The sequence below is a fragment of the Molothrus aeneus genome, chromosome 29 (assembly GCF_037042795.1).
Source record: "Molothrus aeneus isolate 106 chromosome 29, BPBGC_Maene_1.0, whole genome shotgun sequence".
NCBI classification, from domain to species: domain Eukaryota; kingdom Metazoa; phylum Chordata; class Aves; order Passeriformes; family Icteridae; genus Molothrus; species Molothrus aeneus.
In genome coordinates, this window is record NC_089674.1 from 4,524,158 (window position 1) to 4,541,922 (window position 17,765).

At 50.1% G+C, this 17,765-nt stretch overlaps 1 protein-coding gene across 1 annotated transcript in view; it reads left to right on the forward strand.

The window, feature by feature from the left end:
* The window catches only part of DOCK5 (dedicator of cytokinesis 5), an 85,853-nt gene that overhangs the window by 16,590 nt on the left and 51,498 nt on the right, over positions 1–17,765 (forward strand). Inside the window, exons 3-11 of the mRNA XM_066567197.1 lie at positions 7,385–7,425; positions 8,302–8,357; positions 9,138–9,234; positions 13,377–13,525; positions 14,237–14,372; positions 14,523–14,680; positions 15,322–15,403; positions 16,317–16,446; positions 17,303–17,375. Of these exons, the coding sequence (XP_066423294.1) occupies positions 7,385–7,425; positions 8,302–8,357; positions 9,138–9,234; positions 13,377–13,525; positions 14,237–14,372; positions 14,523–14,680; positions 15,322–15,403; positions 16,317–16,446; positions 17,303–17,375 (922 nt within the window). The remainder of the gene's footprint in view (positions 1–7,384; positions 7,426–8,301; positions 8,358–9,137; positions 9,235–13,376; positions 13,526–14,236; positions 14,373–14,522; positions 14,681–15,321; positions 15,404–16,316; positions 16,447–17,302; positions 17,376–17,765) is intronic.

Consider the following 17,765-nt stretch of genomic DNA (forward strand, 5'->3'; position numbering starts at 1 on the left):
GGAGCTGCTCCTTTAGCAATTTGTTCTTGGCCCTTTGTTCCCTTCCCATCCTCAGCCCTGGGAGCAGCTCCCAGTCCTGGCAGGTTCTGCCGTGGTTTTACCCCTCTGAGGGTGATCATGGTGGGGGAGAGGGGAAAAAGGGAAATACCCTGTGGAAATCACTGATTTATGACATGGTTCTGCAAAAAGACACAGGGAAAGGGGAGGAGAACTCCCTCGGGAAGAGGAGGCATCTTGCACTTGCCAAAATTTGGGGGATTTACTTTTTTCTCCCTATTTTGAACTTTTTTATAATTGTTTAACCCCTATTTCTTGTAATCAGTTCAACAGAGGCAGGAACAGGGAATGAGTACATAAATGGCACCTCTTCTTTGGCCTGAAATCTCCCAGTTTGGAGCTTTGTCAGGAGAAAATTGCCTGTGAATAGTTTGGGAAAGATTTGAATGTTTTCATGTGTGGAGGGGAAAGTGATGGTTCCCAGATGCTGAGCCACCAGTGGGGAGCAGGAATCTGTGGCTGAGGCACCTCAGAATTCCTGCAGGGCACCAAAAATGCCTTTTCCCAGCAAGAGCAGCCAGAAATCCAGGCCAGACAGTTGGGAGTGTACAGGAGGAGATCAGAGATGGTGACTCTGCTGTGGGTCTGCTCTAATTTCCCATAAATTCACCTCAAACCCTCCCCTTTCTGATATTCTGCCTGCCTGGGAGGAGCTTCTTGTGTCTTCCTCAATCTCTGCTTTTGGGATAGCAGCTCTCAGCTGTGTTCCCAGCTCTCTGGGGGCCTGGTTTTGAGGGTAAATGTTCTCACAAGAGGCTTTTCCTGCTCCTTTTCATGCTAATGCTGCCTGCTCACCACTAGAGCTGATAAAAACTGGTTTTGTTCCTCTAATCACTGCTCTTATCTGGACACACAAGCCTGACTGAGGAAAAGTTTCCATGGAAGCAGGGCGGGGGCTCTGTGGGAGGAAAGGCTGGAGATGCCCTGTGGAGTCATTTTTGGGGCTGGGAGATTCCCCATGAAGTCATTTTTTGGAGGGTTGGGACATGCCCTGTGGTGTCATTTTTTGGAGCTGGAGATGCCCTGTGTTGTCATTTTTTGGAGCTGGAGATGCCCTGTGTTGTCATTTTTTGGGGCTGGAGATGCCCTGTGAAATAATGAAATATGGGAAATATGGGAAATATGTGAAATAATTTTGGGGGGTTGGAGCAAACCCTGTGAAATCACTTTTGGGAGTTGGAAGATGCCCTATAGAATAATTCTTTGGGGTGGGAGGAGGAAGCCCTGTGAAGGCACTTTGGGGCTGGGGGATTCCCCATGAAGTCATTTTTTGGGGGGTTGGGACATGCCCTGTGGAGTCATTTTTGGGGCTGGAGATGCCCTGTGGAGTCATTTTTGGGGCTGGAGATGTCCTGTGAAATAATTTTGGGGGCTTGAAGCAAACTCTGTGAAATCATCTTCGGGGGTTGGGAGATACCCTATAGAATAATTCTTTGGGGTGGGAGGAGGAAACCCTGTGAAGGCATTTTTGGGGCTGGGAAATTCCCCAGGTAGTTATTTTTTGGGGCTGGAGATGCCCTGTGGAGTCATTTTGGGGGGCTGGGAGGTTCCCCATGAAGTCATTTTTTAAGGGGTTGGGACATGCCCTTAAAGATGGTGTAATTTTTTTGGGGCTGGAGATGCCCTGTGAAACAATTTTTGGGGGTTGGAGCAAAGCCTGTGAAATCATTTTTGGGGGTTGAGAAATGCCCTATAAAATAATTGTTTGGGGCTTGGAGGAGGAAGCCCTGTGAAGGCATTTTTTGGGAGATTGCCTGGGTAGTTATTTTTTGGGGTGGAAGATGCCCTGTGGAGTCATTTTTGGGATGGAAGATGCCCTGTGGAGTCATTTTTGGGGTTGGGAGGTGCCCTGTGGAGTCATTTTTGGGGTGGAAGATGCCCTATGGAGTCATTTTTGGGATGGAAGGTGCCCTGTGGAGTCATTTTTGGGGTGGAAGATGCCCTGTGGAGTCATTTTTGGGGTGGAAGATGCCCTGTGGAGTCATTTTTGGGGTGGGGGGTGCCCTGTGGAGTCATTTTTGGGGTGGAAGGTGCCCTGTGGAGTCATTTTTGGGGTGGGGGGTGCCCTGTGGAGTCATTTTTGGGGTTGGGAGGTGCCCTGTGGAGTCATTTTTGGGGTGGAGGGTGCCCTGTGGAGTCATTTTTGGGGTGGGGGGTGCCCTGTGGAGTCATTTTTGGGATGGAAGATGCCCTGTGGAGTCATTTTTGGGGTGGAAGATGCCCTGTGGAGTCATTTTTGGGGTGGGGGGTGCCCTGTGGAGTCATTTTTGGGGTGGAAGGTGCCCTGTGGAGTCATTTTTGGGGTGGGGGGTGCCCTGTGGAGTCATTTTTGGGGTTGGGAGGTGCCCTGTGGAGTCATTTTTGGGGTGGAGGGTGCCCTGTGGAGTCATTTTTGGGGTGGGGGGTGCCCTGTGGAGTCATTTTTGGGGTGGAAGATGCCCTGTGGAGTCATTTTTGGGGTTGGGAGGGGCCCTGTGGAGTCATTTTTGGGGTGGGGGGTGCCCTGTGGAGTCATTTTTGGGGTGGAAGATGCCCTGTGGAGTCATTTTTGGGGTGGGCGGTGCCCTGTGGAGTCATTTTTGGGGTTGGAAGTGCCCTGTGGAGTCATTTTTGGGGTGGAAGATGCCCTATGGAGTCATTTTTGGGATGGAAGGTGCCCTGTGGAGTCATTTTTGGGGTGGGGGGTGCCCTGTGGAGTCATTTTTGGGGTTGGGAGGGGCCCTGTGGAGTCATTTTTGGGGTGGAAGATGCCCTGTGGAGTCATTTTTGGGGTGGAAGATGCCCTGTGGAGTCATTTTTGGGGTTGGGAGGTGCCCTGTGGAGTCATTTTTGGGGTGGGGGGTGCCCTGTGGAGTCATTTTTGGGGTAGAAGATGCCCTATGGAGTCATTTTTGGGGTGGGGGGTGCCCTGTGGAGTCATTTTTGGGGTGGAAGATGCCCTGTGGAGTCATTTTTGGGGTGGGGGGTGCCCTGTGGAGTCATTTTTGGGGTTGGGAGGGGCCCTGTGGAGTCATTTTTGGGGTGGGGGGTGCCCTGTGGAGTCATTTTTGGGGTGGAAGATGCCCTGTGGAGTCATTTTTGGGGTTGGGAGGTGCCCTGTGGAGTCATTTTTGGGTCACCTCACCTTGCCCACAGCTGAGGGCATTCCCAGGCTGTCAGTGCCATTCCTTAGGGGTTCAGGGGGGTTTTGGGGCTCTCCAGAGGCTCTGGGTGCAGCCCCTGGGTGTTGTCACTGTCACTGCCCAGCCCAGGGTGCTCAGGAGCACATCCCACCGTGTCCCCAGGGCTGCTGCTCCTGGTGTTCCAGAACATTCCTGCATTTCCTGCTGTTGGCAGCAGCTGCAGTGCCTTCCTCAGCCACCTGGAGTTCTCTGTGCTCTGGGGCTCTGGTTCTGCAGGGATCCAGGTGGATCCATCCTGGGATGTGGCTGGGCTTTGGTGTTTGCAGTGAATGTTATCTGCTGCCAGACACAGCCCTGGGAGAGCTCAGCTGCCCTGGGGCTCAGGCACAGGCAATAAAGGGGATTTTGGGTGCGCTTTGGGGCAGCTCTGAGCTGCACAAACCTCTCCTGAGGTGGCTCCCAAACCCTCTGGGCAGTCCCTGCAGTCAGGTGCTGCTCCTGTGCTGCCTCACAGTGCCAGGAAACTTCCTGAAATTGCAAAATCCCTGCTCAGTTGTGCTGTCACTGCAAAGGCTGGAATCACAAAATATCCTGAGTGTAAGGGACCCACAGGGATCATCCAGTCCAACCCCTGGCCCTGAACAGACACCCCAAAATCCCACCCAGACTGGGGCTGAGGCTCTGAACATGCTTTGCCTCTTGTTTTCCAAGCCCCAGTTTCCAAGTTAGGCTGATGCAGTTGGGGTGGATGGTGAGTGCACCTGGGAAGATTTGGGGGTGATAACAGAGGGGGTGATAAAACAGTGGGGATCACACAGGGGGTGATAATACAGGAGTGCTCACATGGAGGGGATAACACAGAGCGTGATAAAACAGTGGGGATCAGCCAGGGGGATCAAGAAGCAGTGATAACATGGGGTGATGAAACAGTGGGGATCACACAGGGGTGATAACATGGGGTGATAACACAGGAGGGGTCACACAGGGGTTGATAACACAGGGGGGATCACACAGGGAGGGATCACACAGGGGGGATCACACAGGGAGTGAACACAGGAGGGATCACACAGGGGTTGATAACACGGGGGGATCACACAGGGGGGGATCACACAGGGGTTGATAACACAGGGGGGGATCACACAGGTGTTGATAACACAGGAGGGATCACACAGGGGTTGATAACACAGGAGGGATCACACAAGGAGTGATAACACAAGGGGGATCACACAGGGGATGATAACACAGGGGATGATAACACAGGAGGGATCAAACAGGGGTTGATAACACAGGGGTTGATAACACAGGGGGGATCACACAGGGGTTGATAACACAGGTGTTGATAACACGGGGGGATCACAGAGGGGATGATAACACAGGGGATGATACAGGAGGGATCACACAGGGGATGATAACACAGGGGGGATCACACAGGGGTTGATAACACAGGGGGGATCACACAGGGGATGATAACACAGGGGATGATACAGGAGGGATCACACAGGGGATGATCACACAGGGGATGATAACACAGGAGGGATCACACAGGGGATGATAACACAGGAGGGATCACACAGGGGTTGATAGCACAGGGGGGATCACACAAGGAGTGATAACACAAGGGGGATCACACAGTGGGGATCACACACAGCAGGGATAACATGGGAGGGAATAACAGAAGGGGGTAGCACAGGGAAGTTGATTCATTTTTCTGACCTGCAGCTCCCCTGTGCCAGGGATCCAGCAGGGGGTGACTTCCCTGGAAATGCAGCTCCAACTTGGACAAAGGACATAGGGAAGGAGGTCAGAGGGGAAACCACAGGCTGAGCAGTGTGAACTGAAGGTTCCAGATATTTCCAGTACAAGCTGTCCATGGAGTCATTGAATGCTTTGGGTTGGAAGGGACATTAAAATCATTCTGTCCCACCCCCTGCCATGGGCAGGGGCACCTCTCACTATCCCAGGTTGTTCCAGGGATGGAAACACTTCCAGGGATGCTTCTGTGTGCCAGTAACAATCTGTATAGGACACCTGAGAGCTCTCAGATCTCTTTTCTTGGATCCCTTTCCCTTTTACACACACAGAGCCAAACCCACTGTAGATCCCAGGGCTGTTAGTTCAGGTCCCACACTGCAGAGCAAGGTTTTGTTTTCCCCTCATGTCTCTGCCTGCACAGGGGCACGAGCTCTGGACAAGATTCTCCTTCCCCTGAGAAGAAGACACTCAGTGCATGTTCCTGCTGCCTGCCAAGGGTTCAGCACTCTGCACATGCTGCAGAATGCAGGAAAAGCAGGGATTGGAAAAGGAACCTTGCTGCCTCCAGGACTTTGGAGGCTGCTCCGGTGCAGGGAGTCTGTCCTTGAGCAGGGAGCTGGGAGGACACTTTGCTGTTGAGGGGAATCTCTCCACTCTGCAGGATTTATCATTATTATTGCTAGCTGTAGGATTTCAGGGGAGCTGTGGGTGGAAGGAATGTGTGCTCACATACTGTGACCCCTGGCAGGTTCTGCTCCTGCTGAAGAGAAGTTTACCTTGAATTTGTTCCTGGTTTCAGTCAGCCCTGGGGAGGGTGAAGCAATGCTCTGAGTGCTGTGGGGCAGGACAGGCCCCCAGGAGGAGGAACAGGGACCTTGTGGTCCCACATGTGACCTGGCCTTGCATCACTGGGGAGAGCTTGATCATCACTGGAGTGTTGTCCTTAGATTTTTCTTTTCCATACTGCATAAAGTCCACTTAGTGAAGGGTAAAGTTGAGGACTTGATCAATAAAAAAAGCCCAACAAAACAACAACCCCAAACTTTGAGTCGTTTCTTTGCAAGTCTGCTTATATTTTTGTTTTCACTCAGATTTCAGTCTGAGTGTTGGAGCAGCTGAAATTTTCCATGTCATCATCAACTGCAAAACCTTTCTCCATTTTTAGCCCATCTCTGCTTGGGGAAAACACTCAAACACTTAAACAGTCTCATTCCTCTGAAGATTTAAGCAGATTTTGGGGTTTTTTTTAAGAAGAAATCATGTAATTAATTGACCACCGCCCAAAGATTGATGTTCCTGTTAAAGTGATGGATAAAATTACTGAAGGTGGGAGCAGAATTCCGATAGAAGTTGCATGAGGTTCTTGCAGAAACAGCTTTGCACAACCAGGCCCAACGTGCTTTTATGCAATGATTGCAAAATATTTTACAGGAATGGGGGGAAGGCCAGGGGGCCCTTTGAAACAGGAGGAAGTTGTGCTGTCAAAGGGCTCAATGTGTTAAATGGGATTGAAATCCCTCCTGGTAAATTCCATGAGCTCTGTCTCCCACCCTGAGTAATTTGTGCTTTCCCCTTCAATTAATAACAACTTAGATAAAAATAGAACCTAAATCTTCTCATCCCTAATCCAGGACCTCATCCATGGCTCCATGAGCAATGGATAATCTTGTTTTCCTCCTGTGAAAATAAATGGAATTTCTTCTTTCTCCTAACTGATTACTGGAATATTGGAGGTTTTGAGGTGGAGGTACCTCCCCATTGCTGGAGAAAGGGTACAAAGCTGAACTTCAGAAAATAAATAAATAGAAATACAACCACATGCATATAAAAATACTCCAAAAACCTGAATTAAATCATTCTAGGCTCTAATTTATGATTGAGGAGTGTCAGATCCATGGTTCTTTATGGAACCTTCTTTGATAAATATAGGAATATTGGAGGGACCAACAATAAAACCACCAAAAAAAAAATCCACAAAAAAAAATTTAAAAACAATCCCAGAGAAACCAGCCTCCCCTCCTCTCTTCTTTGCCTGATTATTCCCTTAAACCCCTTTGCCTTCTTGATGCTGCCACTCAGCTGGACATAATCTCCTTGGATGGGCTTTAATGTCCCTCCCAACCCAACGCATTCCATGGAAATCCTGGTTAAAACCCAGGTGCCAAAGAGAGGAGAAATGTTCTCTCAGAGACGTTTGCTCTTGAGGCCTGGGCAGCACAATTGTTGCTTCTGTCTCTCGATCTTTAGATCTTACCGAGGTAGGATTGATAAACAGGATTTGTGCCAGGGCAGGGAGCTCAGCTCCTACAAACAGAGCTGTCTTCCCAGGAGTGGATCCCAAATGAGAAGATCAATAGATTGGTGTTGTAGAAAGGTGGTGAGAATCACAATTTGTATTTCATTACTGTCAACAGGAAATAATTCAATACAGATATCTGTGTTTGCCTTGCCAGGCTGGTACCGAGGATACACACTCCGGAATAAATCCAAGAAGGTACGACCTGACTTTTGGGTGACTCCCATTTTAATTTCACACCTTGCCAGACCCCATCTGGTGCTGAAAGCTCTTGTATTTCTTGTCTTAACCTCAGGCAGGACTCCTGGTCATGGTGTCCTGTCCTCAGTGACAGAAATCAATGACCTTGAGCTGAAAGTTCAGAGCCATGTGTTAGGAATTCCTCCATGGAAGCATGAGGAATGCAGTTGGAACTTCCAAAATTACCTGTTCCCATCTCCATACAGGAGATTATTGCTTTATTATGATGCTCTGGGACCTGTGCACAACCAGCATTAGTTCTAGTTAATGGGAACATCAGAGTTTTGACTGGAAAATATTCCAGAAATTACACATCCCTGGCTCTCAGCCAAGCTGCTGGAGCTGGGGCTGGAAGCTGCCTGGAAATCCAGGTTCCCCCAGGAATGCTGGCACCTCTCCTGTGGTAACATCCCCCACAGCTTCTGCTTTTAGGGGTAAAGAGGAGAGAAAAGGGAACAGAAAAGGATTCTAGCATTTCCAGAAGGTTTCTCTGTAACAACAAAAATTTGGGAATTTCTGCAGGTGCTGGTGGTGGGAGCTTTTCTAGAGAGCACAGGGTAGTCTGACAGAGGACTCCAGGAATATTTCATGGCAATGACTGGTAATTTTTAGGAACTTCCAGCATTTTCTGCAGGAAGGTGAGAGTCATTGGTGTAAAACAAGGAATCAGCTTCTCTGAGTTGCCAGAGTGGAACCTGCTGCTCCTCCCTGTCCTTTTTTCTTGGCGTACTGGGACATTTCTTACTCCTTTCCCCTGTTTTTTGTTAAATATCTTCTTGTCACAGCCTATCCCACAGTCAGATTGATTTATTTCATTTCTCTCTTTATTTTTAGGGCATTTTCCCAGAAACTTACATCCATTTAAAAGAGGCCATCGTGAAGGACCGGGGGTAGGTTGGCACTTCTTTGGCAGCAAAACCCAGGGAATTTCATTCCATTTAAACCCCCAAAGAACCAGTTGAAATAGCTGTGGCTGTCACAAAGCCAGGGTGTACCTCCTGAGCTGGACTAGTGCTGCATAATTCCATTTTTCAGGCACTGACAAAGCAGAGCAGTCGGGAGTAGGGGCAGCAGGAGATGATTTGCAGAGTTAAGGAGGCTCTGCTGGACAAGTCACTGCTGGGGAGGGTCAGCCCAGCTCCATCCAGCTCTCCTGGGGACTCCTGGAAGCCATAGCAGACTCCTGCTGGCAGCCAGGGCCCAGCAGGAGCGTGGATTCCTTCCTGTCTTGGAAAACACTGGAGGAAATGACTCCTCCTTGGATTCCTTGAGCTGGGTCTGTGCTCATAAAGTGAGAGCAAAACAGCGGCTGCAAAGGAAGGAACTTTATAAAACACTTCTTTTTCAACTCTCATTTTCAAGTAACTTTACCATTGCATGTGGGGATTCTTCCAAATTTAATTTCTGTCTCTTTATCCTGGGTTTGGAACAGATGCACAGGGAATAAGAGGGGTGAAAGGAGCTTGAAGCATTTTGCATTAAAAATGGATGATGAATGTGGATGTGTGTGTTGAGAACAGCTTAAGGGTCTTGACATCATGTGTGAGTGAATTGTGTGAACATCAATTTCTCTGGAGTTTCCATTTTTACATTTATCAAAAAAGGGTGTTTTGCATTAACTGTAAACCCTGAGTGTGAAACCTTTCTCTGGTTGTCTCCCTTCTCCCCAGGCAGCACGAGACAGTGATTCCCAGCGAGCTGCCCCTCGGCCAGGAGCTGACGGCCACGCTGCGGGAGTGGGCAGTGATCTGGCACAGGCTGTACGTGGTGAGTGCCAGGGCTGGGGCTGTGAGGGGAGCTCAGCCTGGGAATGGTGAGGGTGAGGGGAGCTCAGCCTGGGAATTGTGGCTGTGAGGGGAGCTCAGCCTGGGAATTGTGGCTGTGAGGGGAGCTCAGCCTGGGAATTGTGGCTGTGAGGGGAGCTCAGCCTGGGAATTGTGGCTGTGAGGGGAGCTCAGCCTGGGAATGGTGAGGGTGAGGAGAGCTCAGCCTGGGAATGGTGAGGGTGAGGGGAGCTCAGCCTGGGAATGGTGAGGGTGAGGGGAGCTCAGCCTGGGAATGGTGAGGGTGAGGGGAGCTCAGCCTGGGAATGGTGACTGTAAGGGGAGCTCAGCCTGGGGCTGGGGGCTGTGAGGGGGGCTCAGTCCAGGGCTGGGGGCTGTGAGGGGAGCTCAGCTTGGGGCTGGGGCTGTGAGGGGAGATCAGCTTGGGCTGGGTGCTATGGGGGGAGTGGGCAGTGATCTGGCACAGGCTGTACGTGGTGAGTGCCAGGGCTGGGGCTGTGAGGGGAGCTCAGCCTGGGAATGGTGGCGGTGAGGGGAGCTCAGCCTGGGAATGGTGACCTTGAGGGGAGCTCAGCCTGGGAATGGGGCTGTGAGGGGAGCTCAGCCTGGGAATGGTGGCTGTGAGGGGAGCTCAGCCTGGGAATGGTGACCTTGAGGGGAGCTCAGCCTGGGAATGGTGACTGTGAGGGGAGCTCAGCCTGGGAATGGTGACCTTGAGGGGAGCTCAGCCTGGGAATGGTGACTGTGAGGGGAGCTCAGCCTGGGAATGGTGACCTTGAGGGGAGCTCACCTGGGGCTGGGGCTGTGAGGGGAGCTCAGCTTGGGCTGCTGGCTATGGGGGAGTGGGCAGTGATCTGGCACAGGCTGTACGTGGTGAGTGCCAGGGCTGGGGCTGTGAGGGGGGCTCACCTGGGGCTGAGGACTATGAGGGGAGCTCACCTGGGCTGGTGGCTGTGAGGGGAGCTCAGCCTGGGAATGGTGACCGTGAGGGGAGCTCAGCCTGAGAATGGTGACTGTGAGGGGAGCTCAGCCTGGGAATGGTGACTGTGAGGGGAGATCAGCCTGGGAATGGTGACTGTGAGGGGAGCTCAGCCTGGGAATGGTGACTGTGAGGGGAGCTCACCTGGGTTGGTGGCTGAGGGGAGCTCAGCTTGGGCTCTGCAGGGGAGCTCATCCCAGGGCTGGTGGCTGTGAGGGGAACTCAGCCTGTGAGGGGAGCTCAGCTTGTGAGGGGGGCTCAGCCTGGCAATGGTGGCTGTGAGGGGAGCTCAGCTTGTGAGGGGGGCTCAGCCTGGCAATGGTGGCTGTGAGGGGGGCTCAGCCTGGCAATGGTGGCTGTGAGGGGAACTCAGCCTGTGAGGGGAGCTCAGCCTGGGCTCTGCAGGGAGCTCTGTGCCTCTGCCTGGGGCAGAGCTGAGTGATGGAATGGGGGGCTCAGAGTGTTCAGCTGTGGGGTCTGACAGGCAGGGTGACACTGTGGGTGTCCCTGCCCTGGGGCAGAGCTGAGTGATGGAATGGGAGGCTCAGAGTGTTCAGCTGTGGGGTTTGTCACAGGCAGGGTGACACTGTGGGTCACACTGTCACCGTGTCAGGGCTGCCTGGGGGGCCCAGCTCACCTGGGAGATCCAGGCCCTGCTCTGCCTGTCCTTGCCAGCCCTGCATGAGGGCAGGAAAGCCCAGCTGGGCACAGAGCTGGAGTTTGACACAGCTGTGGGCAGGGTGGGCTCTGCTGGGCTGGGAGAGTTGTAGGAACCCCATGGACTGGCTGATGCCCACCCAGAGCTCCCCTGGGAAACAGGGACAGAACCAGGGATGTGTCATGGGGGGAGACGTGACTTGTCAAAAATCCACATCATGGAATGTTCTGGGCTGGAAGGGATCACTGATCCAACCCAGGCCCTGCACAGACCCCGCAAAATCCCACCTTGGGCATCCCTGGCAGCACTGTCCAAACTGTCCTGGAGCTCTGGCACCCATTGCCTGGGGAGCCTGGGCAGCCTTTCCCAAAATCCAGCCTGACCCTCCCTGGCACAGCCCCAGCCATCCCTGCTCCCATCCCTGCCCCACAGAAGGAATTCCTCGGCTGCTCCAAGGCCTCCCATGTCTGGAGCTCTCATGTCCTAAATCCCTGAGCACAGAGTCCCCTCAGCAGTGTCACAAGCCTGGCACTGCAGGGATCTGAGGGCTGTCCTGCAGCAGGTGCTTCTTGCTCAAAGAAATGAGTCCACAGGGACTTGCTTTATTTTAAAGGCACATTAAAGAGTCAAATTTGATTTTTCTCTGAGCAGGAACGACTTCAGCCTGCACAAAATGTGCTCCAAGACTTTAATTAAGAAGAGGGAGTGAGTTTAAATGAGCTCTAATCACCCAGTCCACCCAGAGCAAGTTTTCCTATTGGAAATTTCACCAGGCCACAAATAAGTTGTGTTTGTGTGCCACGAAACCACAAGAATTTATTCCACCCTCTCAATTTAATGAGAAGCTCTACATGATGGTATTACTGTGTGAAAAGAGAGTTTTGTTCCTGGCATTTTTTCTTTCTGAATAACTTTCAGGTCCCAGCCTCAGAATCTGTTTTTTTAACAAGCAGAAATCTTTCATGTTCCTGTGCTTAACCACTATAAGTCTTAAAATAGGTTTGGAAAATGTTGTGGTTTAAAATGGATTTGAGTTTATTTTATTTTCCCTGCAGTATGTATTAAAAGAATTTTTTAAAAAGCTAGAGGAGGAAGGAGGCATTTGAGGAGAAAAAGGAAACACGAGGGGATTTTTTATTTTGGCAGCATTTAATTTCACTTCTTTAATTTCTGTGGGTTTCATTGCAGCAGTGGCTTTATCTCCACTGCAAAATAAATACAGAAATGGGGAGAGTTTTTAATTGGTCTAGTTAATAGGAATTAGCTGTGGAGATAACTCAGGTCAAATTGAGGTCTGCTCTGAAAATTCACATGAATTGCCTTTCTTTGCAAGCTTTTTTATGCAAGAACATGGGGTGGGGGGGGGTTGTTTATGAAATGTATCTCAAATATCTTTTCTATGGAGCTAAAAACTCAAGCAGCCCCTGTCAGCACCTAGGTATTCACCCAAATCGAAGGGAGGATTGTTTTCATACCTTTAAATTTGAGGGAAATATGAGTAGTTTATGTCATTCCTGTTCATTGCAGAGATGAGAATGGGGAGGTAATTGCAATTAGGTTCTTTCTGTGCTGTGTGGGAGCAGGAGGGGTTTGTATGAACAGCTCCAGCCCCCAGGGAGCACCAGAAGGTGACAGGGGCTGTGGGGGAGATGTGACCCAAACCCAGCTCCTGGCCTTTGGGATCTCAAACCCCAGGGAAGGCTCTTAATGCAAAACCAAGCACTGAATTAGGCTTAAATTTCTCCTTTGGAGCTGAATGACCTCATCACTGTGCCAGTAACTCAAATCTGTGGCAAAAGAGTCAGAATCCTCCCAGGAGCTGCCCCACTGAGGTGGCAGAGAGAGAGAAGCCTGGGCTCCCTTTTTAATGGGTTAAATGTCATCCCTGACACTTTAAAAGCTTATTTACTTATCTAAGCACACACTGCCACAAACAGGGTAGGTTACCACATATCCATGTTTAATTACAGCCTTGGAGCTTGGAGGTGCAGGAACAAGGTGTGGGGATGGGACTGATTTTATGAGGGTGGAACCAGTGAAGGGCATGGGAAGTATTTTCATTAATTAGAGATGGTAACAGGAATGGCAGGAGGGGACTCTTCACCAGGCAGGTTTTGTTCAGTGTCCTTGTGCAGTTGTGATCTTTTAACATAATTTCTCTGTGCCTTTTATGAAAAAACTCCATCAGAGTGGTCTGGAAGTGCTGGAAATCACCAGTGGTCTATTTTTAGTGGGTGAGGTTTTTCTGAAATAATGTCCCAGGGAAAGGTGAAGCCCTTAAAGATCTTAAAGGCACTTAAACCTTGGCAGTGCCAAGTGCTGCAGAATTTCCTGTGTGGCTCTGATCTTGTGGTGTCACAAAGTGCCAGGTATTTTTAGTTCAATAAAACTTGTGTGGTTCTGCAGCTGCACACATTTCAGAAAGGTTGCTGAGCTAAGGTTCCCAGGTTTTCCTTGATTAAAATTGCCCTTTTTTTTTTTGCCTCAGAACAACAAAACCACGCAGTTCAGGCATGTCCAGCAGCTCACCTACAGCCTGATAGAGTGGAGATCCCAAATCCTCTCTGGGACCCTGCCCAAGGATGAACTGGCTGAGCTCAAGAAAAAAGTCACTGCCAAGATTGACTATGGCAACAGGTGAGCTCCAAACTCCACCTGCAGGGCAGAGGAGGCTCCCAAACCCCAGGGAAGGCTCTTAATGCCAAAGCAGGCACTGAATTAGGCTGAAATTAGGTGAAATGGCAGCTTTGAGTCCCTGTGACATTGTGCCCACCTGGCAGGTGGAGATGGAGCAGTTGGTTCTTGATGTGCCACAGATCTCTGTGCCTTGCCAGGAATTCTCCTCTCTGAATTCTGCTCAAATCCTGGCACGGGGGGGCCTTTCCCTTGGTGTGTGCCTGGGTTTGGATGTGTGGGGAAATGCTCTGCTTTGTCAGCAGCTGTGGGGCAGGATTCCACAGACACCCCAGCCCTCAGTGGTTTGCAGTCCCCAGGACTCATTTATCTGCCTGTCAGCTGTGACTCAGGTCATAAGTGAATTAAGAAGAAGCTTATGGCAAAGAATAACAATGAGCTGCAATCTGGGAGCTTGGTAGACGTTCATCCACCTTTGAAACAAAGCCATTGAAGCAGGAATAAGGGAGATGTCACCTTAGGATTGAATTGCCTGACAAATTCCTTCTCTCTTCAATGGGAAAATGGGAGGGAGGAGTTTTCTGAGGCAGGAAGAGCAGTAGTGAGTGAGGTTATTCCAAGGAGTGGGATGTTGAGCACTGGCAGCCTGGGCAGGGATTTGATCTTTGCTGCTGACACATTCTGGCTCTTTTTTTGTCTCCTGGGGCTGTCCAGGATCCTGGGTCTGGACCTGGTTGTCCGAGATGACAATGGGAACATCCTGGACCCAGATGAGACCAGCACAATCTCCCTCTTCAAGGCCCATGAAACTGCATCCAAGAGGATTGATGAGAGGATTCAGGAGGAGAAGGTACCTCTGCTGTCCCTGGTTTGTCCTCTGTGCCCACTGAGCTTTTATATTCCTCTTAATGTTGAGCTCCTCTGGCAACAGAACTAAATTCTCCTGTGTTTGTTTGTCGTGGAAATAGAAAATGTAATGGAAATCTGGAATTCTTTGCAGTCCCTGCAGCAGAGTTTGGACCTCCGGGGACAGCCAATATTTAACTCCACACACACTTACAGCCTCTATGTGAACTTCAAGAACTTTGTCTGCAACACTGGGGAAGATGCAGAGCTGCTGATGAGCCTCTATGACCCTGACCTCTCCAAATTCATCAGGTAGGGGCTTTTTTGGAAATTCTTAAGCAATGTAGTCGTCAAGGTGATCATTCAAAGAAGTCAGCGGGTTAGAAAGGGACATCCAGCAGATGTTTTCCAGTTCTGTTGGTTGCTGCCCCAGTGGGGGAAGATGAATTCCAATTACTTTGGAATGAGTTTCAGAGAGATAGGAAGTCCAGGCACTGTCCCTCCTAAAGCTGGGTATTTCTTTGATCCCACATTGTCTTTTTATATTCTTAATTTTCCCTGCTGTGGCTGCAAGCCTTGGTTAAGCATTTTATTAATTGTTTCCCAGTAAATCATGGGTTTAAATGATGTTTGCTGTCCAGCCAGTGCCAGTTCACATCTGAAGAGTTGGGAGGATATGAGGAGCTTTATCAGGGAGGCAGTTCCGTGTCAGGAACACTCTGTGTCCATCACTGCAGTTATCAGGTGTGGCCATGCAGTGGGAATTGTCCAGGGAAGCAGCTGCCAGGGCTCACCCCATCCTGCCTCCATCAGTGAGTCACTTCAGAGGCATTTTGGGATAAAAGATTGGTCAAATATTCCTTAAAGGTTAAAATGCTGTTGGGCTTTTGCCAGGAAATGAGGATGTCAGGTGTTGATTTGTTAAAATTTACTTTTTCTCCCTTTCTTTGCAGTGAAAATTACCTGGTTCGTTGGGGCAGCAATGGGATGCCTAAAGAAATTGAGAAACTGAACAACCTCCAAGCAGTGTTTACTGTAAGTTCAGAGAATCCCAGAACAGGTTGGGTTGGGAGGGACCTGAATCCCATCCACTGCCACCCCAGCCATGGGCAGGGACAGCTCCCACTGTCCCAGGGGGCTCCAGCCTGGCCTTGGACACTTCAGGGATTCAGAAGCAGCCACAGCTCCCTGGGGATTCCATCCCAGCCCATCCCCACCCTCACAGGGAAGGATTTCTCCCTATTATCCCATCACTCCCTCTGGCAGTGGGAAGCCATTCCCTATGTCCTGGCACTATCAGTATCTCCGTCCCCCTCACGGTCTCCCTCCAGATCCAGAAGGCCACAATTTTTACCTGTGTAGAACTCAACAAAACCCTCCTGTGGTATTCACATTCTCTGAACAGAGAGAGACATCATTCTCTCTCCCAGGATTTTTCCTGGGGATGGAAATGAGAAGCTCAGAGAAGAAGAGAAAACCATTCTTACCTCTGCTTGCTGCTGCTGTTTGGCACATGTGGAAGGTGTTATGGAGATTGTTTACCCAAAGTGATTTGGTTACTGCACACTGGTGAAGGTTGTTTTGTTTCCTTGACCAGTTGGGTCAAAGCTGAGTCCTGGCTGTCTCAGACAGTCATGGGTTTTACTTTAGTATCTCTTTGGGATGTAATTTAGTATAGTATTAGTGTAGTATTATAGTACAGTATATATATATATAGTATATAATAATTAGTATTATTACTATTTAGTATAGTATTACTATTTATTATAGTATTATATAGTATAGCTTAATAAAGCAATTGTTCAGCCTGCTGAATTCATGGAGTCAGAGCACATTATGCCCTGGCTGGGGGATTGCCCGTTTCCCCTCCCTCCTTCTCTCCCTCCTTCTCTCTTCTTTTCCTCTCAGAAAGGACACTGATGGAAGTTGATGTGAGCTCTTTTTTCAGGACTTGAGCAGCTCAGACCTGATCAGGCCCAGGATCAGCCTGGTGTGCCAGATCGTGCGGGTGGGGCACATGGAGCTGAAGGATGGCAAGAAGCACACCTGCGGGCTGCGCAGGCCCTTCGGCGTGGCAGGTGGGCACTGCCCCCCTGGGGGCACCTGCAGGGCTCACTAAACCCCTGGGGTCCTGGGACATGGGGCTGAGAACTGGGAGCTGTGTGCTGTAAGTGCCAGCACACACTGGGAGCTGCCAGGGCCAGCATTTCTGCTCCAGGGCGGATCAATTGTCCCTCTGAGATGTTTCATGAAGGTGGTAGCTGGAGATCAAACTCTGTCACTGCTCACTTCTGTCACTTTTGTCACCTCCCACAAATATAACAGGCTGCCAGGCTGCAGCAGACTTATCAGGGCTTTATCAGAGTGGGATTTGCTCTTCAGGACTCATGGGATAAAGCTGGAGGTTTTAAAGGAGCCTTGGTGAAAGAGACTGCCAATTCTTATTTTATTCCAGGGACTTCTTGTGAAGGGGCTTGCTTGAAATCCTTGGTGGGAATCAATATCCAAAGAAGCAGCATTTGAATACAAGTGGAATTTCTTTGCCTTGAAATGCCCCAGTGCCACCTGGTTTTCTCAAAGAGTGTATTTTATAAGAGTATTTTATCAGGGTGTATTCAACATGTTCACACTCACTGCTATGCAGAGCTGACAATGCACATCATTGTAAATGTGCTTTAAAAAAAGTTAAAATGAGAGCGATGCCCTCCATTGCTGTCACAGAATCCCAGATTTTTTGGGAGTTGGAAATAACCATAAATCCCATCCAGTTCCACCCCTGCCATGGCCAGGACTCCTTCCACTACCCCAAGTCGCTCAGAGCCCTTGTTTTGAATGACACTGGCCCAAAATAAACCCTTATTGTTTCCATTCTGAGAGGGCAGGGCTCTCTCTGGGTTCTTGGCAGCTCTGAGTGATGCTCTGCTCTCGTTGCAGTGATGGACATCACTGACATCATCCACGGGAAGGTGGACGACGAGGAAAAGCAGCATTTTATTCCCTTCCAGCAGTGAGTACTGGGCTCCAGGGCTCACCCACCCCTGGCCAAAGCAGGCATCCTCTGGGGAGGGACAGATGTGTCTGGGAGCCTGGCAGAGCCCCAGGGGCTCTACAAACAGATCAGCTGATAGCAGCAGGCAGCTCTTTGCAGGGAGAGGTTTCTGTCACCCTCAGGAGCCTTTGTTCCCCTTGGTTTTCGTGGCTCTGTCAGAGACTCAACTGCTTGGGGACTTCAGCCCTGCAGCTGGAATTTCTGGGTACCTGTGGGGTGAGGAAGAGGAACACAGAGTAAAATAATGTGGGGCTGGAGGAATGTGACTTACAAAATGTTGAGGGGTTGAAAGGCAGGATTTTCAGAGAGGCTCAGCAGAGACACAGCTTTTTGTCACTGCTGTGTGGG